General features: G+C 36.7%; 2 protein-coding genes across 5 annotated transcripts in view; one reads left to right on the forward strand and one right to left on the reverse strand.

Moving 5' to 3' along the window:
* The window catches only part of LOC124605662, a 100,038-nt gene extending 88,954 nt beyond the window's left edge, over positions 1 to 11,084 (reverse strand). The window contains exons 1-4 of one of the 3 annotated variants that reach the window (XM_047137497.1): positions 10,783 to 11,084; positions 10,433 to 10,505; positions 7,344 to 10,338; positions 6,696 to 6,901 (exon numbers count right to left, since the gene is read on the reverse strand). In XM_047137497.1, coding sequence (XP_046993453.1) covers positions 6,696 to 6,901; positions 7,344 to 10,137 — 3,000 coding nt within the window. In that variant the 5' untranslated portion in view covers positions 10,138 to 10,338; positions 10,433 to 10,505; positions 10,783 to 11,084. Of the gene's footprint in view, positions 1 to 6,695; positions 6,902 to 7,343; positions 10,339 to 10,432; positions 10,627 to 10,782 lie in introns of those variants that run through there. The other 2 variants (XM_047137498.1, XM_047137496.1) reach the window with 2 other exon arrangements.
* LOC124605665 (enoyl-CoA delta isomerase 2-like) overlaps positions 10,823 to 14,197 on the forward strand; it is a 114,001-nt gene continuing 110,626 nt past the window's right edge. Inside the window, exons 1-3 of one of the 2 annotated variants that reach the window (XM_047137506.1) lie at positions 10,823 to 10,995; positions 11,848 to 12,042; positions 12,157 to 12,329. In XM_047137506.1, coding sequence (XP_046993462.1) covers positions 11,938 to 12,042; positions 12,157 to 12,329 — 278 coding nt within the window. In that variant the 5' untranslated portion in view covers positions 10,823 to 10,995; positions 11,848 to 11,937. The other variant, XM_047137505.1, reaches the window with a different exon arrangement.

Raw genomic sequence — 14,197 nt, forward strand, 5'->3', positions numbered from 1 at the left:
GCTTTGTGAAGTGCAAAATTTTACATTTGTGAGCATTTAGAGCAAGTTGCCAACCTCCACACATCATGTTGAAAGAGAGAGTACCTCATTATAGGTAATTGCATCATCTGCATAATGCTTCATTTTACTATTAATATTATCTGTAAGGTGATTAATATAAAACATTAACAGCAAGTCTCCCAACATACTTCCCTTGGGCACATCCGAAGTTACTTCTACATCTGATGATGACTCTCCATCCAAGATAACATGCTGCATCCTCCCAACCAAAATGTACTCAATCCAGTCACAAATTTAACTTGATATCCCATATGATCAAACTTTTGTCAATAAGCATAACTGCAATACTGAGTCAAATGCTTTTTGGAAATAAAGCAACACTGCATCTACTTGGTTGCCTTAGTACAAAGCTTTCAATATGTCATGTGAGAAAAGTGTGAGTTGAGTTTCACATGATCGATGTTTTTGAAAACTGAGCTGGTTGGCATTGAGGTCATTCTGTTCATGATAACTCATTATGTTTGAGCTCAGAATACATTCTAAGATTCTACAAAAAATTGATGTCAAGGATATTGGACAGTAGTTTTGTGGACCACTTCTACCACACTTCTTGTAGACCAGTGTGACCTGTGCCTTTTTCCAAGAACTTGGCATAGTTTTATCTACGATAGCCTCTATTTGGGGCCTGGTGCCTTGTTCAATTTTAATGATTTCAGTTGTTTCTCAATATCACTGACACTAATACTTCTTTCATTCATCTTTTCAGTGGTACCAGGATTAAATTAGGACAATTCTCTTGGGTTTTCCCTTGTAAAGGAACACATTTGAAAACGGAGTTCAACATTTCAACTTTTGCTCAATTTCAGTTCCCATCTCATTCACTAGGGAGCAGTGGACACAACCTTCGGTGCCACTAATAATGTTTACATATGACCAGAATTTGTGAAATACCATTTGACAATATTCTGCTATGGTATTCATTGAAGGCACCACGCATCACTCTCCTGACAGCCGAATGTGTTTCATTCAGGATCTCTCTATCGATAGCCCTACACTTTGTTTCACACCTATTATGCTGCAATCTCTGTTTCTTTAAAAGTTTGTTTACAGTGACTATATACCTTCAGGATTCCCTCCCATTATGAACTGTTCTACAGGGTACACACCTATCCAGTGCATGGCCAACTATTCTTTTAAACTAGGGCCAGTGTTCCTCTACGTGCTCCTGACCTGCATGAAAGTTTCAAGTTCCTCATTGAGATATGGCAGTACTGTTTTTTTTTATTATTTTTTTAATCTAGTTTACTGAACATATACATCTTTCTGCTGGTTTTAGTTGTCCTTTGTACTTTGGTAATCATTGTTTCCACAACTGCATCATGGTCACCAATACCAGTTTCGATGAGGACATCCTCAAAGAGTCGGGTCTATTTGTTGCCATTATATCCAATATATTTCCTTCATGAGTAGTGTTCATGGCTATGTGTTATAGATAGTTTTCAGAGAAGGCATTTAAGAAAGTTTCACAGGAAGTCATCATGTCTGTCATTAGCAAAACTCTAATTTTCCCAATTAATCATGGGACGATTAGTCTCCACACCGATGGTTACAGTGCGAATAGGGAACTTACGTACAAGTGAACTGAGAGTTTCTCTGAAGTTTTTGGTAACATCAGGAGAGGAGTCTGGTGGGCGATAGAAGGATTCAATTATCATTTTATGCTTTCCCCTGATATTGAGTCTTGCCCAAACAAACTCACAAGCAGCTTCAATTTTTATCTCTGTGGATTTGAGTTTTTTGTCTATTGCAACAAATGTACCACCTCCATTTCCCATTTGGAGCTTCACTGCTTTTCATGAGCACTTCCAACTCTGGCATTTTGTTGCAAATGCTTTGGTAGTTTACCATTATGATTTTACTAATCTCACCTGTGGAAGGAATTTCTTTCGATCTTACACCGATACTTCTGGGTTTCCTACAGCTATTGTTACCTGGCCATAAGGCTGGTCTTCACCTTCTCTATCAGTCTCTGGAAGGACCCAAGAATGACTTTGAAGCCCAGATGACAGGCATCATTTGTTCCAAAGTGTGTCACAACCTGCAGCTGGTTGTAACCTTTTCCCTCAAAATGGCTGCTGGAATAGCTTCTTCAACATGGCGAAGGAGACCCCCACACATACACAATGAGTGCACCTGGTGTCCTTTCCTTTCCCTTGCTGCCATTTCCCTAAGTGGTATCATCATACACAGTTCGTTTGAACTACCGATGATTAATAGACCCCTAACCTTTTGCATTTACCTCTTCCTGACACCGGACAAAACAAGTTCCTCCACATCAGGTAAAGTTAGTCCCACTGGGTCAGTATCAGTGAAAGACAGCATTCTCAAACTTGTTAGTTAGAGGGACTGGTACAACATCCCGAGTCCTCCCTGGTCCCCTCCACCCTGTACAGGATGCCTAGCTCTACCACTGACACACCACTTGCAGTCAAGTAACGATAGAGCCCGTACTTTCTACAGAGGTGACAGGATACACAGAAGATAGTACTTGAGGTACCTCTGGTACAGGTATCAAAGGTACACGACTCTCAGGAGCTCTTCCAACACACTGATTCGCAGTAGCTGTCAACCGCTTGACAGTAGTCAGTTCAATTTCCAGCAGCTTACGAACGTCAACCAACTCACCCCATGTTTGACAACAGCATCCACAGTGGTGCTGCATTTTGGCTGGTGCAATGTATTACAAGGCAGTGAACAAAGGACTTTAAATCAAACCTGCTGATTATCTTAAATCTGTAGAGCTAGAAGTTGCTAATTCCCTGTAAGAATTGAAGCAGATACACAAAACGAGATTTATATTAAGGCAACACAAAAATTTGTGGTAAAAATCAGTAGTTTCCTAAAATGTTTCAATGTTAATTACAGTTGTCAGCACACAGGTGTAGTATAAGTTGTAATCAAAGCACTCTGGCATTTTACAATTTGAGCAGAGTATAGCTAAATTCCACCAAAATTTTGCAGGGATGATTTCTTTATGCAAGTATAATATATCTTTGGTTTCGAGAAAAAGATTTAAGTCATCATTCTCCAACAATCAGGAAATTTTCCAGTGGTCAGATTCAATTAAAAAGCCTTGAGAATCCTTTTTATTAACATAAAGAATTAAGCTGCAGCTATACATAGTATATTTAGTTGCTATCAGATGTTTTATCAAAGACTCAGAATGTAAACAATGTCTTCCTTGTGGAATGTTGCCTCTTTTACTTGCTACAAGTGAAGCCTGAAGCAGCATCTGCATGACTGGTATCACTGGAAACACTGATTGACTAGATCATCATTATTTTTCTAGTCAAACAATATGTCTATTAGGTATCAGAAACAATGTGTCCCAATCATTTCAGAAGCTTCACTGTTCACAGATAGTTTAATATCTGTCACAGTTATATTGCGCAATTAAATACGTACCACCACTACTAACTTCACTCAGTTTGTGACAACAACATGAGTCCATCATGTTATTTAGCAAATTTTGAACAATGCCATAATACATACAACATTGTTTGATATAACTATTTCTTTCATGAAACATACAATAATTATCTTCTAAGCCTATCAGCAACATTAACACCCTTTAGCAACCAAGGACTTAAGAAATATATCAATTTACGCATAAAACTTTCATCATAAAGAGTTATAGAAGGGTTAAAAATGAAGTGAACTGTTGTCAAGCAACAGAATCTAATATGGAAACTGGAAATAATGATGAAGTATTCTCCATATAGTATCAAAAGAACTAATCAGTACTGTTATGCATTGTTTCCAGTATCAATATTTTTAACTGCGGGAAACATATGAAACATTTCAAGATGAAAAAGAATTAACCAGCACATCTTTGAGTGAAGAATTATGAATTCCTTAAACAGTAATTACGACAGCTCAGTTTAGGTATAAATAGATGTTCGTTAAAACTGAGCAGCATTAATCAGAGACCGCCTGAAGATGGCACGAAGCCTGTCTGCTGAAATATTGTGGAGTAATTATAACATGACCCAGCCAGACACCCGAGAATTCTACAAGCTTTGGGAAAACTATCTGAACTCCAAGTACTTTCTCTCCAACAGTACTACCAACATCCAGATCAACCTATGTGCTAGAATATTGATTTTTCCAGGTATTCAACTGGTCCAAAATGCCATGTTTCTCAAACTACTTTAATGTGTTATAAGTGAGTGTCTTAGAAGTTCTTCCCAAAAGCATCAACAACTGCCTGGTCAAGCTGTACACCAGAAAACAATTTTTCTTGGTGTCTAACTAGGTGACAATTTCAATGTTTCAATGCCCTTTATTTCCATAAAGTTATCATCGTCAGTTGCTGTGAGTGAGTGTGTTGGTATTTCTACCTGTCTATCTGGAGTCCACTCAGTGAGCATGTTTAACATCATCATTTGTGACACTGGAAGAAGATGGTCTTCAAAATACAGTACAGAAAATGAGATCTCCCGACATCACTGGACACCTGTGAATGCCTTTTCTACTATATCACATTTCTGAATAAGTATAGTATCCTTTCTCCAGCTCAATATGGATTCCAGAAGGGGAAAACAAAGTTGTTTATAAATTTCTAGATACAACTATCACTCTCGTAGATAAGAAACAGCCAGCTGTGGGGTTGTTCCTTGACCTCACAAAGGCCTTCGATATTGTAAACCACAGAATACTATTACAAAAACTATATAACTATGGTATACAGGGTACTGCCTACAATTTGTTTGCAAGCTACCTACTAAACAGAAAACAGTATGGGCAGATATGTGAGGTCATCCCTCCAGGAAAATCCACAGTTTCATGTTCTTATATGCAAACCATAAAACATGGTGTCCATCAAGGATCAGTTTTGTGCCAGATCCTATTTCTCCTGTTCATTAATGATCTTTCCCTTCACCTACCGACTTGCAATACCTTCCTTTCTGCCGATGACATCAATATTCTGATATCTGACTCAGAAGAACGCATTGAAGCTGCAGTCAGCCAACATACAGCTCTACTGGATTCATGGCTTACAGCTAATAGGCTACTTCTTATTGCAAAAAAAGACTGTAGGCCTAACATTTCATACAGTTCAGAACAGAAATCCCACCATCCCGACTATACAAATAGGTGGAAATAGTATTGAACTGGAAAATGTAACTAAATTCCTTGGAATATCTATCTCTGACATTCTGAGTTGGAAAAGACACACTGACAGCTTAGCTACCAAGCTAAAAAAAGTATGTTTTATGCTTCTGTCAGTCAGGGAAGTGACACTTCTAAAAATCCTAATGTCAGGGTACCATGCTCTTTACCACTCTATGCTAACACATGGCCTCTGGGGCTCCAAAAGAAAGCTGTCAGGGTACTGTTATTTAAAAAGCAGAGAGGCTCATGTAAAAAGCTATTCTGAAAACTAGGTATTCTTCCACTTCCATTCCAGCACATATTAGAGATACTAAGTGTCACCAAGCTAAATATTGGTAGCCTACAGCAGAATCTGGACCATCACCAGCACAACACTAGAGGGAAATATTAGCTGACACAGTTTCCCCATTCCACTAAATTATATGTTTATAGTGTAGAATGCATGGGGATTAAACTATATAATCATCTACCACCAAATGTAAAAACATCAACAATCCAGCACATTTTAAAATAAGGCTTAAATTGACATTATTAAAATATTCTTTTTATAATGTACATGAATATTTTGAAAGTGATTTTTTCTATGTAATATATTTGCACACTTATCTTTCTGTACTATAATTTATCTTCAAAATGTAAATGTCAATAAGGCCTAACCGACCATTAAAAATTTATCTACTTGTCTGTACTCTTTATATTTATCTTGTTAATCTTAACTAATGTATAAATTATGTAATGCTTATCTGTACTTAATTTGATTTTAAATGTATCATCAAATTTTAATTTTAATTAGGCCTAGTTGATCTTAATTTGGAACAACTTGTGAGTATACTAATAATAATTATGTAATGCTTATCTGTACTTAATATGATTTTAAATGTATCATCAAATTTTAATTTGGCTTAGTTGACCTTAATTTTGAACAAATTGAGAGTATACTCATACTATATCTTGTAATCTATAACTATCATACAATTGCGTAAATCAAGTTGTATTTAATTTGGGATTACGTATTTTTAAATGCTTAACTAATATAATGACTTGTCCCATAATATGTAGTACTCTCTGTACACAAAATGACTCAGTGGATCAATAAAGAATGAATTAATGAATCATGTATCAATCATACAGGGGAGTAATCAGAAACTGCAAATTATATCTTGCATTAGTACAGTTCTAAGACTGGTTTCATAATTACACCGGAAATCCTGCTAACCTCAAATTGTCCATATATAGCTCAATTAGTAGCACTGCAACTTGTTGTATATAGCCTGACCCCAATGACAGAAAGACCCACCCAAATGGATTAGATTAACAACTGAAATGATCATACTATTTGGGCCAATATTTATTATTTCTGACAGCTCTGACCTACAGTAATAAGCAAGAAAGAAGTGAGTGATCAATGCAAATTACAAAGACAGATTCTGAAAAAAGTAGGCCCTTAGCTTTAATACTGTTTTGATTTAACAGTACACTTTTTTATACGTAGTAATATTCAGCACACCATTCAAACTCACCTGCAAGTTTAGTGCATTTTTCATTTTTGTTGATGCAGGGTTCATTATGATCTGAACAAGACCATTATAACGCCGAATGTTAAGTTCCCTATAGCTCACAGTACCAGCATTTTGACGAATGCTTGTTCTTGACTTAGCATGCTCATCATCTTTGCGCTTCTGTTTCTGAACATCATTCTCTAAAGTTTTCACCAGAGTGACATACGCTGGGGAAAAAATGTTTAAGTACAGTTTAAGTACACACTAACGAGCTGAGAATACTTTTAACACTAACATGTGAACATTTAAAATGAAGTAAAGTTTCCTCAGTACATCTGAATGTACATTTAATTTCAAACATTTAAATAAAAACTGCTCTTCATTTGCAGAGCTACAACAATTTTGCAGTGTATCACAAGCCACAGGCTACTACACAGTTACGAAACAATTTACTTAAGGTGAAAAGTACCAAGCAATATCTTTATTAAGAATATGAAGATATTATATTCCTTGAAACACGAAAAATTATGCTACACAGAATGGAGGATTAGACAATATAATGAGGATTTTATATTTCCTGAAAGACTAAACATTATACTACATACAATGGAGGATCAACAATAATTCAATTTATAGTCAATCAAAAATTAAGTCCAAAACAATACTTACAAGCAGCATTGGGACTCTGTGGATGTGAGCGGTTTGTATCTTTCTTCTGTGATGGATTTGGAGTACTTAGTTTGCTCCTTGCTACAACCTGAGTGTTTTGACCAGACGATGACACTTTGAGACTTTTATCTTCTGCTGCAAAAGCTGATGCAGCTTCAGCTAAACAAGTAGTGAGCTCTGCCTCTACATCAGTTGCTGAAACTGGTGATTTCTCAAGACTACTAGAGACCACTACTGGCATCCCAGTAACCTCTAATTTTTGTGTCCTGTCCTTTTTCTTTGCTTTCATTACACTGTTTTCTTCAGATAACTTAGCTGATTTTGGGAGTTTTTCTTTGTGGGAATTTTTCTGATGCATTTTTGTCACATCTGAATTGAATTTACTTTTATCAAGAGAAACATTTTTTGGTGCATTTGGCAAAAGAACTTCTTTTGATTCATGTTCTTTCTGTGATATGCTTGTCTTTAATCTTGGTAGTGTTTTACTATCTGCAATTCTAGTACTTGAAGTTTTAACAGATTTACTTGCACCTGTCACCTCCTTCTGAATACTAACAGTTCCATTAAATTCCTTCTCCTTTCCTTTCTTATCTTTATATGTCTGTAGAGGCTCTGCTTTTCTGATGAATATTGGAACACCCTTCTTACGAGCCTCTGCCCCTTGCTTTGAAATCGATTTAAGTTGAGATTCATAAACAACTTTTTTGCCACTTTGACCATCACTGGTACGTTCACTCTTATGTTGATTAATACCAGTATCACAACTAGTACGTGGTATCACAGTTGGGCTTGTGCTGCGACTGGAGAAATTACTGCTGGAAGAATGTCTACGAATTATTCTTGATGCCTCAGCCCGTAACTGCAATCGTGGTGGACATGGTAAAGACTGAGTTGGTGATGGGGGGTCAAAGTGAACAGTCGACGGAGGTGGTGACCGAAGAGTTTCACGAGATTCCATCCGTTTGGGTGGTGCCATTTTGCTGTCTGCACTCTGCTGGTGGTCTGATGCGCAAAGTAACTGCCTTTTTGCACGTAAGTTAACTGCCGGATTCTGCAAAGATTTCAGTCTCAGAACAGCATTCTTCACAAGGCGGGTTTTCAATAGAAGATTCTTCTTTTTCCACCGGGAAGAGTTCAGTTTCGGTTTTATTGGTTTTTTCAGATTGTTATTGGAAGAAACATCATTATCACAAACTGCAGACCTTCGTCTTGAGTCACCTAATTCTGCTTCATATAAAAGATTAATTGCACCTTCATCTATAAGTAATTTATCTACTTCACTTCTTCGGCACCGTTTCTTGGAACCAGATGAGGCATCTGGTAACTTTTGATCTTCCCCATTGTCTTTACTGATAACCCTACGGATATTTTTCTCAGAATTATCTGCCCTGTTTTTTAGATCAGACACTTCTGAAACTGGTGTATTATTCTCATTATTAGGAACAGCATTAGTTGAAATTGCGTCTTGTACGCTGGCTTTGTTTTTGTCAAGATGATTTTTTACATTTTCCACACTAGATTCTCTATGAAGTCCTTTTGCATCCACTTCTGAGGGCTTGTCAGAAAGGTCACATTTCGTATCTTGAACTGGTGACTGGCTCTCATTTATTTTCTCCATTTCTGCAGACGATTTCACAACTGACTCAATTACTTTAACAACATTTTCACTAATTTTTTTATCTGTTGAATTTAATTTCTTTGAGTCTTTTTGTAATTTTTTCACTTTGTTTCTATCAGCTCTTCCATTCTCAATGTTTTCTGATACATTCTTAGTAGATAGCTTTTTCTTTTTTACATTATCAGAGGCAATAACGACAGCTTTTCTTTTCCTGTTCTTTTTCTTCTTTAACTCTGCTACATCATTTTCCTTTGGTACCTTCTTTACTTCAGTTGTAACATTATGAGCATTGTTTTCAGTAAGTGCATCAATAGCAGGCTTCTTAACATTCTGCTTAGTTTTCTTTGGAGACTTTTCTTGCAATTTATCTGTTTTCTTCTTTCGTGGAGTTGTCTCAAATTCCATCAGTTGCTTCAAAGCAAGTTCTTTTTCAAGCAAAGGGTCCAACTTAGGAGGGGTTGTGAAATGATTTCCATTTGTAGGAACTGTAGAAGGAACTGTTCTTTGTAGTTGACACTGTGGTGTAGCTTTTATCTCGGGTATCCAGTTAGGGTCTACATCACCCTCAAGTATAGCAAGTAACTCCTTGTCATCAGCAATAACCTTTTGCTCTTGGGCAGAAGTATTCTTCTCTGATACAATATTACCTGATTTCATTGACAAATCAGTCTTTTGTAGAACACCAGTAGGTTGTGCTGCAGTGGCACCTGAACTAGATGATGATGGAGCAATATGATTTGCAAGTCTCTGCGTTAACTTAATAGCAAAAAAAATATCACCACCTTCTGGTGTGTCATGAACTGGATACTTTTTTAAAGATCGTTCGAGCAGTTCTTGTGCTAGTTCGTCCTGGGTCACAATCTGGCTTGTCAAATTTCTATATGGCACTTTTACACCCAGACGTGGCTTTTGGGGTTTTCTGCCTCGTGTAACTAAGTCTTCTGCAGGATTTTCAATATTCCGCCCCATTAAATGTGGAGGAATTGAAAAATTTGGTGTTGGAAGCGGCAAAGTTGCTGCGTCTCCATTTGCAATATTTTGAGAACCCGATTCCTGGGGCATCCTTATATCATTGGCTGATAACTGTACTGGCGAAATTGGTGTGCTATTTGGTACGTCAACAAATACTCCAACACTTACTGGTTTTTGTCCTGCGGTGTTAACAGTAGCTGCCATACTTGCATTTTCTTTCTTGTTTGAACACGGAGGTGATCTTGATGCACATAATACATTGATTAGGCATCTTGTGCAGCCTATAGTGTAGTGTCGCGTCGCAAAATGAAGAGCATTAGAATAAGAGAAAACGAAGTCTTTCCGTTTTCACACTTTCCTCTTGTTCACAGCTGATCAGTCCACTCTTTCATTATCGTGGCAAAGCTGCAAGGAAAATAAATGAAATACAGTAGTTGCTGATTGTATTGAAAACAACACAATATTCGTACGAACCGGTCACGTTGACGATAACACTCACTTTATCTGAGTAGCAAAAATATGTTTTGCGAACATTAATCAAGGTGTTTGTTGATGCACCTACCAAACCTATCCTAAACGAACAACAACAACAACATCAACAAACGAGTGTCGTCACGTGAAGACATCCTGCCAGAGTATTCACAAACGCAATCACTAGTACATTAAACTAGGACAGATGCGTTCGTATCTTCGACCCAAGAATAATATGTATGGCTGGCTGCATTCCAAAACACAAATTATCATTTCTTGTGAATACTCTATGCAAAACTCTCCTATTTTTCATAACGTAAAACCGAGAAATATTAAGTCAAAAACTCGTTTATATATTCAGACCAAAATTCTACATACCGAAGTATTGTTTATCCAAAATATCTACAGCAGAGAATGTAGCTGTTATTATACACGTGAATAGGATTCCACTTCCATGGTTCATTGAAAGTTTGAAGTGCAAACCGATCACAACATACCGCGACAGCGTGTGAGGTCGCTTCTGTCAAATACATTAATGACCGCGCGGGCATTATAAGTCACCATTATAGCACGAGGATACTTTATTTTATGGTAGGGGAATGTAACGTGTTCCATTAACACAAAATAGTAACAACTATTTCGTCATCTGTGTTCCCGGGGGTGCCAGTAATGCGGATATCATAAAAAAACACGTTTCTTCTCTCTAATGACTTAATTGAATAATATTCCTCATCCAAATTCCTATATGACTTTGTAAAACTATTCAGAGATAGAGTACATGGGAGCAACAAAGCAGAGATCCACTATCGATTTTACTGTAAACACGAAACATTTTAAAACCCATGCAAGAATATTACACTTTACTGCGGCAATAAGAAAGAAGACCGTGTAGTTCTACTATTCCGAATCTGTACTCAGAAAAATTTTATGATGTTTACTCTCATTCACTTCCTTTGCATTGAAAACTGTCAATGCAGTAAAAGTTATTTTAATTATTCTAGTATGCAGAAGGCGTAAATAATTCTGTTTACCCATGTCAAAGACACCGCCTTACACATGTTATTCGGACAATTCACGCCGATGAATCAGCAAAACATTGTATCTTATCATACTTCCAAATAAACAGTAATTAATTCAGCAATCTATACAATCAGACTCGGCGAGAACTTTGCCCAGGTTTATTGCACATCACATTTGTACCGACGTACGCCAACGCTACGTTCCGAGTGTAAGTTTTTTAAAACAAATTTTAGGGCAGGAAACGGTCGGGAAAATAAGCTTTTAAACTATACCAATTGGGTTCCACACGTCCTAGGTTTGGCTATAATTATTTTAAGGGATTACAAAAATATATTATTATGAATTATTTCTGAATCCTGGATTGAATTGTTCAAATCATTAAATGCAAAAACTAATGATACTTTTTTAAATTGTATTTTCCAGCACAGACCACACTGTGGCCAGAAAACCTTGTCACTCCTAGAAAAATAGAAATCAGTATATAACACCCAAAAAGATAACACTAGCTATAAAATGAGTAGTCAGTGGAAATTTGAGAATTTGGATGTAACTCAGAGGAAGGGCCTCTTAATCATAACAATAAATAGACCCAACAAGAAGAACGCGTTTTCACGAAAGGTCTGTTCACTGCAAATACTTCTTTGATACATAATAATCTGTATACAGTTAAAATATATTTCAAATAATATCTGTACTAACTCCTCATGTATTACTTGCTGTGGTTGATTTCAGATGTATGAAGGTGTAACACAGATTCTGAATGATGCAGCACTTAATGATGAAGTTTCAATAGTAGCTTTTACAGGTGCAGGAGATTACTATAGCAGTGGAAATGATCTGTCAGGATATTCAGATTACGAAGGTGCCGGTACTGGATTTAATGCAAAGACAACAGACACTGTGAAGTACGTATTACTTACTTAGTTCTACACACACACACACACATATATATATATATATATATATATATATATATATATATATATATATATATATATATATATAAAAACTGTAAGCACACTTTTATATTTGCTGTAGCTAACCAAGAAGGAATAGAAATATTTGTGTTCTAGTGGATTATTTTCTTTAATTGCTCATTGGTTTGGATTATGTCAAAACCACTGACTCAAAATCTGAAGCAATGATCGTTACCATTCAGCATTAGGGATAATGGACTTACAGGAAACAAACAAATAAATAAAACTAATATTAAATTTCATGTTTTCACATCATTAAATCCAGTTATTCTGTGAACATAATTAGAATAAATGGTTTATCCTAGGCTAGTTTTGGATGTGTGTCCCAAAATTATGAATGTTGTTCCACTCCCAGTGTTATCTTTGTACCTTTTTCTCCGTAATTCCTGCTGTTTCACAATGAGTAGTAATTCGAGAAAACCCAAAAATTTCAGATTGAACATCCACATGTACCCATTTGTTTTCGCATACTGTGATCCACAGATGACCATAAATACACCAGCTGTACACAATGCAGCTGTCAAGTCACATGAAATAAGATGCTTCATTCCACCCATTAGCAATGTGCAATGTAGTGTTGCAGGTAGTGCAGGAAAAAGAGGATTGGGGGGGGGGGGGGGGGTTTGCAGTAAGGGACTCTCTCTCTTCCACTGCTCCCAGCATCCCCACACCCCATAAAAAGTGCTGAGTCATCTACATCTACATGCATATTCTCACAAATGACTATGAGGCACACCGCTTAGGCTACATGGTATTGTACCACATGTTAATGTTTCTTCCACATCTTAATGTTCCTTCCCATTCAATTAGTATATGTAGAGCATGGGACGAATGTGTGCTTCAAGGCCTCTGTGTGCATTGTAGTTACCATAATTTAATTTTTATGATCCCTTGGAAGCAATATGTAGGTTTCAGAGGTGTATTCCTAGATGCTTCATTTAATAACGGTTCTTCAAACTTTGTAAATAGACTTTTGCAAAAAAATTGATGGCTGTCTCCAAGTGACAATAAAATCCATGACACTCTCCCTTGAGTCAAAAATACTTGTGAATGTTCATGCTGCTCTTCCTTGTATACATAAATATCACCTGTTATTCCTATTTGGTAAGGGTGTAGCCCACTTGAGCAATATTCTAAGATCAAAGACAAAAGTCATTTGTAAACAGTCTGCTTAGTAGACTGACTGCATTTCCCCAGTATTGTGTCAGTGAACTGAAGTCTGCCAATGTTCTTATTCACTACTGAGCCTATGTTATCATTCCATTCCATTTTGTGATAAGTGTACGAATTTATGTTTCTGGACATTTAAAGCAAATTGCCAATCCTTGTTCCACACAGAAATCTGATCAGGCAGAAAATTTGTGCAACCTTTTTTCAGATACTACTTCATTTTAGACAATGTGTAGCCTGCAGGATGTCTGAGGTACTATTAACACTGTCTGCCAGGTCATTAACATATAACATGAACAGCAAAGAGCTTGATAAGCTTCTCTGAGGAACACCTGATGTTATTTATACTTCTGTCAATGATTCCGCCTCTAAGATGACATGCTGAAGCACACTATGAAAAAATACTTAATCTAGTCAAAAGCTATGTTTGATGCTCCATATGATAGTACTTTTTATCATAAGCATTGGTGCGGCACTGAGTCAAATGTTTTACAGAAGCCAATTGCCTAGAAAAGTGCGAGTTGAGGTTTGTGTGACTGATGTTTTCAGAATCCTTGCTGGTTTGCACAGAGAAATTTATCTTTTTGAGATATTTCATTATATTTGAAATCAGAATATGTTCTTTG

The sequence above is a fragment of the Schistocerca americana genome, chromosome 3, assembly GCF_021461395.2.
Source record: "Schistocerca americana isolate TAMUIC-IGC-003095 chromosome 3, iqSchAmer2.1, whole genome shotgun sequence".
Classification (NCBI taxonomy): Eukaryota; Metazoa; Arthropoda; class Insecta; order Orthoptera; family Acrididae; genus Schistocerca; species Schistocerca americana.